The 6,967-nt window shown below is 58.1% G+C and overlaps 1 protein-coding gene across 2 annotated transcripts in view; it reads right to left on the bottom strand.

Moving 5' to 3' along the window:
* Positions 1–6,967, bottom strand: part of ACADVL (acyl-CoA dehydrogenase very long chain) — a 49,502-nt gene that overhangs the window by 56 nt on the left and 42,479 nt on the right. Inside the window, exons 7-20 of one of the 2 annotated variants that reach the window (XM_056554320.1) lie at positions 6,791–6,935; positions 6,582–6,711; positions 6,310–6,432; positions 6,038–6,236; positions 3,523–3,627; positions 3,359–3,445; positions 3,182–3,244; positions 1,499–1,600; positions 1,158–1,255; positions 718–790; positions 553–625; positions 401–473; positions 243–318; positions 1–169 (exon numbers count right to left, since the gene is read on the bottom strand). The exon at positions 1–169 is cut by the window's left edge and continues 56 nt beyond it. In XM_056554320.1, the coding sequence (XP_056410295.1) occupies positions 29–169; positions 243–318; positions 401–473; positions 553–625; positions 718–790; positions 1,158–1,255; positions 1,499–1,600; positions 3,182–3,244; positions 3,359–3,445; positions 3,523–3,627; positions 6,038–6,236; positions 6,310–6,432; positions 6,582–6,711; positions 6,791–6,935 (1,488 nt within the window). In that variant the 3' untranslated portion in view covers positions 1–28. The remainder of the gene's footprint in view (positions 170–242; positions 319–400; positions 474–552; positions 626–717; positions 791–1,157; positions 1,256–1,498; positions 1,601–3,181; positions 3,245–3,358; positions 3,446–3,522; positions 3,628–6,037; positions 6,237–6,309; positions 6,433–6,581; positions 6,712–6,790; positions 6,936–6,967) is intronic. The other variant, XM_056554321.1, reaches the window with a different exon arrangement.

Genomic DNA, 6,967 nt, shown 5'->3' with positions numbered 1-6,967 from the left:
ACGAATCATCTATATTCACAGTAGAGCCCTAAAACCCTAAGGGATGAGCGGCCACCACACCTCCATTCTCCACCAGGGCAGCAGAGGCCGAGCGCAGGTTCTTAAATAAGGCTGATCCACTTCCACCGCTTCGCAGGCTCCTCAGTCTGTCATGTACGCGGGTCGATGCCTGAAATACAGAGATAGAATGAGTCCAGACCCTTCAGATCACCAATATAAGGACACAATCGGGGGCCCCTCACCTCTGAGCACCAGACATCACACAGGACCTTCTCATGGGCTGCAGTGGGGAGTCCCTGGGACAAAGCCCTGGAGGACCTGAGGGACAAAACCATAAGATGGAGTCAATAGCCACTGCCAGGTTTAATGTCTGCCCAATGCCAGGATGGCATCACTTTACCTGGACAACACCACAACCATGGCGTAGAGGTCAATGGCACAGTCCGCCACCCTCTGCAGGACGTACTGCTCATCTGGAAGAAGAAGACGAGAATTTACCATCACCACAGGACAGATATATGGGGTGAGGCTCTTCTGGACATGTGATCTTACCCACAATCCTCTTGCCATACTTGATAAGCAGATCCTCTACTGCACTGCCAAAGTCCTCAATAGCGCCAACGGCCTGAAATGAAAGCGAAACCAGAGAGAAGATGAAGGCTGCACTGTGTGCATGGCAGCAATACCCAGAACCTACCGACACCACGCATCACTCACCAGCTCGGCACTCTTCTCCACCTCAGGGTGGACCTGTCCTTTTAGGGTGAGTCCTGTGCCCAGTCCGGCCTTCCTGGAGAATGGAGGGAAAACACATCAGGGTCTAATAGATAACAGCACTTACCAGCTACCAACCCTGCAAGACCCCTCTATTACCCCGACTGATCCTTTAGCTTACTGCCCTCACTCTCACCTTCCCTTCATCCCTGCCCCCGCCCTCCCTGCCCCTCCCCTCTCCGTCCTTGCCCCCCTCAGTCCCTAAACCCACCTTCCCTTCGTCCCTGACCCCGCCCTCCCCTACCCCCCGTCCCTGCCCCCCCTCCGTCCCTAAACCCACCCTGCCCTTAGTCCCTGACTCTGCCCTCCCCTACCCCTGACCCCGCCCTCCTCTCCGGCCCTGCCCTCCCCACCCCCCGTCTCTGCCCCCGCCCTGCACTCACCTCCTTGCTCTCTTCAGACCTTCTTTCACCAGTAATGGAGTGTTGCTCAGCGGGTTGCTCAATGCTTTCTGCAGAGATTTCAGCTCCTTCCCAGCGCTCTACAGAAAGGCAATAAACATTAAGTCACGGCCGGAGGTCCTGACCTCACAAGGTCTTCTCCTCATGACCTCGGGTCACAGCTATAACCCTGTTCTCCTCAGTCTCCATGTGTCCTCTAGACAAGGGTCTTATATACACCCAGTTGCGCCATCACTGTCTAATACACAGGTGGGTGCACAAACTTCTAGCTCAGCCCCAGCACACGGCTTGTATTATTGCCCCACACTGCACCGCGGAGGTACCTGCAGTCCATACAGGGCCACGAAGAGTCGGAGAATATCATTGGCTCCTTCAAAGATCCTGAAGATGCGCAGATCTCTGAGGACACGTTCCACCCCGGCGTCCTGGTCAAAAGAACCAAACCAGTGTTACCAGAAGACGGCACAGCACACAGGACATGGCGTCCTCACTCCCGGCATCACAGGGTGCGTGACCCCCACTACAGCAAGCATGACCACAGGCAGCATCACAGGGTGCGTGACCACCGGCACCACTACAGCAAGCGAGACCACAGGCAGCATCACAGGGTGCATGACCATCACCGCTGACCCCCCCCCCCCCCCGTACATCACGTGACCATCACCGCTGACCCCCCCATACATCACGTGACCATCACCGCTGACCCCCCCATACATCACGTGACCATCGCCGCTGACCCCCCCATACATCACGTGACCATCACCGCTGACCCCCCATACATCACGTGACCATCACCGCTGACCCCCCCATACATCACGTGACCATCGCCGCTGACCCCCCCATACATCACGTGACCATCACCGCTGACCCCCCATACATCACGTGACCATCACCGCTGACCCCCCCATACATCACGTGACCATCAACGCTGACCACCCCATACATCACGTGACCATCACCGCTGACCCCCCCCATACATCACATGACCATCAACGCTGACCACCCCATACATCACGTGACCATCAACGCTGACCACCCCATACATCACGTGACCATCACCGCTGACCCCCCCCATACATCACATGACCATCACAGCTGACCCCCCCATACATCACGTGACCATCACCGCTGACCCCCCCCATACATCACGTGACCATCGCCGCTGACCCCCCCATACATCACGTGACCATCACCGCTGACCCCCCCCATACATCACGTGACCATCACCGCTGACCCCCCCATACATCACGTGACCATCACCGCCGACCCCCCCATACATCACGTGACCATCACCGCCGACCCCCCCATACATCACGTGACCATCACCGCTGACCCCCCCCATACATCACGTGACCATCACCGCTGACCCCCCATACATCACGTGACCATCAACGCTGACCACCCCATACATCACGTGACTATCACCGCTGACCCCCCCCCATACATCACGTGACCATCACCGCTGACCCCCCCATACATCACGTGACCATCACCGCCGACCCCCCCATACATCACGTGACCATCACCGCCGACCCCCCCATACATCACGTGACCATCACCGCTGACCCCCCCCATACATCACGTGACCATCGCCGCTGACCCCCCCATACATCACGTGACCATCACCGCTGACCCCCCCCATACATCACGTGACCATTACCGCTGACCCCCCCCATACAACACGTGACCATCACCGCCGACCCCCCCATACATCACGTGACCATCACCGCTGACCCCCCCATACATCACGTGACCATCACCGCTGACCCCCCCCCCATGCATCACGTGACCATCACCGCTGACCCCCCATACATCACGTGACCATCAACGCTGACCACCCCATACATCACGTGACCATCACCGCTGACCCCCCCCATACATCACGTGACCATCACCGCTGACCCCCCCCATACATCACATGACCATCACCGCTGACCCCCCCATACATCATGTGACCATCACCGCTGACCCCCCCCATACATCATGTGACCACCTGTGCACGTTACCTTCATGAAGCCGTTTCCTCCCAGTATCTGAATACATTCATCAGCCACAGACCAAGCTGCCTCCTGCAGAAGACAAAGTGTATTATGTTCTCCTGAGAGACTATGGAGCGTCACATGACCAGACATGGAGGAACAACCGTCCATAGCACGGCTCCTGTATCATCGCCTCATACTCACCGAGCCAAACACTTTGCTGATGGCAGCTTCAACCTGGAAGTCCTTGGCCCCGGAGTCCATGTTGGCGCTGATCATGTACGCCATTGACTAGACAACAAAGGGGCGGAGTCAGTCACATCCCCTCCATACTTCTCTGCACCCCCCCCCCCCTTATACCAGGTTACCTCGGTCACATACTGGAGGACGGCCATGCGTGCCAGCTTCTCCTGGATGACTCCATAGTTATGAATTTTATTTCCAAACTGGGAGCGATTTGTGGCGTGGTCCACCTGACGGGAAGAACGACGGATGTGTGAAGGCCGACATAATCCTGGACGTCTCCTTCATAACTCTCACCATGACCCCAACCGGAGGCCCTCCCATCTCCAGTCCACATCTCCGCTGTCCTCCCATCTCCAGTCCACCCCGTCCTCATCTCCGCTGTCCTCCCATCTCCAGTCCACCCCGTCCTCATCTCCGCTGTCCTCCCATCTCCAGTCCACCCCTTCCTCATCTCCGCTGTCCTCCCATCTCCAGTCCACCCCGTCCTCATCTCCGCTGTCCTCCCATCTCCAGTCCACCCCGTCCTCATCTCCGCTGTCCTCCCATCTCCAGTCCACCCCATCCTCATCTCCGCTGTCCTCCCATCTCCAGTCCACCCCGTCCACATCTCCGCTGTCCTCCCATCTCCAGTCCACCCCGTCCTCATCTCCGCTGTCCTCCCATCTCCAGTCCACCCCGTCCTCATCTCCGCTGTCCTCCCATCTCCAGTCCACCCCGTCCTCATCTCCGCTGTCCTCCCATCTCCAGTCCACCCCGTCCTCATCTCCGCTGTCCTCCCATCTCCAGTCCACCCCGTCCTCATCTCCGCTGTCCTCCCATCTCCAGTCCACCCCGTCCACATCTCCGCTGTCCTCCCATCTCCAGTCCACCCCGTCCTCATCTCCGCTGTCCTCCCATCTCCAGTCCACCCCTTCCTCATCTCCGCTGTCCTCCCATCTCCAGTCCACCCCTTCCTCATCTCCGCTGTCCTCCCATCTCCAGTCCACCCCGTCCTCATCTCCGCTGTCCTCCCATCTCCAGTCCACCCCTTCCTCATCTCCGCTGTCCTCCCATCTCCAGTCCACCCCGTCCTCATCTCCGCTGTCCTCCCATCTCCAGTCCACCCCGTCCTCATCTCCGCTGTCCTCCCATCTCCAGTCCACCCCGTCCTCATCTCCGCTGTCCTCCCATCTCCAGTCCACCCCTTCCTCATCTCCGCTGTCCTCCCATCTCCAGTCCACCCCGTCCTCATCTCCGCTGTCCTCCCATCTCCAGTCCACCCCTTCCTCATCTCCGCTGTCCTCCCATCTCCAGTCCACCCTGTCCTCATCTCCGCTGTCCTCCCATCTCCAGTCCACCCCGTCCTCATCTCCGCTGTCCTCTCATCTCCAGTCCACCCCGTCCTCATCTCCGCTGTCCTCCCATCTCCAGTCCACCCCGTCCTCATCTCCGCTGTCCTCCCATCTCCAGTCCACCCCATCCTCATCTCCGCTGTCCTCCCATCTCCAGTCCAGCCCGTCCACATCTCCGCTGTCCTCCCATCTCCAGTCCACCCCGTCCTCATCTCCGCTGTCCTCCCATCTCCAGTCCACCCCGTCCTCATCTCCGCTGTCCTCCCATCTCCAGTCCACCCCGTCCTCATATCCGCTGTCCTCCCATCTCCAGTCCACCCCGTCCTCATCTCCGCTGTCCTCCCATCTCCAGTTCACCCCGTCCTCATCTCCGCTGTCCTCCCATCTCCAGTCCACCCCGTCCTCATCTCCGCTGTCCTCCCATCTCCAATCCACCCCGTCCACATCTCCGCTGTCCTCCCATCTCCAGTCCACCCCGCCCTCCCATCTCCAGTCCACCCCGTCCTCATCTCCGCTGTCCTCCCATCTCCAGTCCCATTCTTCTCCACCTCAATCCTCCCATTCTTCTCCACCTCAATCCTCCCCCTCTCTCCACCTCCGTCCTCCCCCTCTCTCCACCTCTGTCCTCCCCCTCTCTCCACCTCCGTCCTCCCCCTCTCTCCTCTTCTCCACCTCCATCCTCATCTCTTCTCCACCTCCATCCTCCCCCTCCTCATCTCTTCTCCACCTCCATCCTCCCCCCTCCTCATCTCTTCTCCACCTCCATCCTCCCCCCTCCTCATCTCTTCTCCACCTCCATCCTCCTCATCTCTTCTCCACCTCCATCCTCCTCATCTCTTCTCCACCTCCATCCTCCCCCCTCCTCATCTCCACCTCCATCCTCCCCCTCCTCATCTCTTCTCCACCTCCATCCTCCCCCTCCTCATCTCTTCTCCACCTCCATCCTCCTCCCTCCTCATCTCTTCTCCACCTCCATCCTCCTCCCTCCTCATCTCTTCTCCACCTCCATCCTCCTCATCTCTTCTCCACCTACATTCTCCCCCCTCCTCATCTCTTCTCCACCTCCATCCTCCCCCTCCTCATCTCTTCTCCACCTCCATCCTCCCCCTCCTCATCTCTTCTCCACCTCTGTACTCTCCCCCCCCCCCCCCTTCTCCTCCTCTGTCCTCTTCTCCTCTGACCCTCCAGCTGGACAGTCAGCTTTACAAGAGTTTGAGGGCCAAAGGTTGGACACCACAGCTGTACAGTATACCTCCCTCCTCCCCGTTGCGGTCCTTGTGTGGCCATTGCTAGTTGGGGCACTTACAGCTTTCTGAATCAAGCCCTTCATGGTGCCGGACATTGCTGCAGCCATCCCAAACCGTCCATTGTTGAGAATGTTCATGGCCACCTTGAAACCGTTGCCTTCACCCCCCAGAACATTCTCTGCCGGGACACGGACCTCGTCAAAGAAAACAGAAGCGGTGTTACTGGCCCGTATTCCCAGCTTCTTGTCAGGGGGCCCGCTGCGGTGGAGAGACACGTCAGAAGAGAGACGAGGAATATATGGAACTCATCCTCAATGACCCCCATACCTACTTTGTCACCCCCTCTCCTCGCTCCACTACAAATGCTGTGATCTTATCCTTCATCTCCCCAGATGTTGGGTCGGGAACTTGAGTCCTGGCAAAGACGGTGAAGAGGTCGGCAATGCCCCCGTTGCTGCAGAAGACACCGAATAGATGCGCAGACGCTGTTAGTACAATGGAAGGGGAGGGTAGAGGAGCAGCTCAGACTCTGCGCCCCATTATACAAGGAGACTGAGAATACGAGGGACCCTACTGACCAGTCCCCGGGTACAGACTCCTCACCTGATCCACAGCTTTCCGCCGGAGAGAGTGTAGTACTTCCCACAGGGGCTCTTCTTTGCCGTAGACCTGATGGAGGCAGCATCGGACCCGCTGGTTGGCTCGGTCAAACAATACGCAGCAATGATTTCACCTGAAGGACAATTCTAATGTTAAAGCTTCGGGCTCTGAACATGAACGTCTCCAAGGTCCTTTCACCCCATGGTTCTCACCTGAGGCAAGACGGGGCAGATATTTCTTCTTCTGCTCTTCATTACCGTAAAGAAGGATCCCCTTAAAGCCAATAGACTGGTGGGCCCCTAAGGTGATACCAACGCCTAGGTCGTGTTCTCCTACAATCTCCACCAAACGACCATACTGACCGGGGACAGGAGAAGGGAAAGTCATGA

This window comes from Hyla sarda, unplaced genomic scaffold, assembly GCF_029499605.1.
Source record: "Hyla sarda isolate aHylSar1 unplaced genomic scaffold, aHylSar1.hap1 scaffold_669, whole genome shotgun sequence".
Lineage (NCBI taxonomy): Eukaryota > Metazoa > Chordata > Amphibia > Anura > Hylidae > Hyla > Hyla sarda.
Note: the sequence above shows the minus strand (reverse complement) of the source record. Positions and strands in the feature narration are given on the sequence as shown.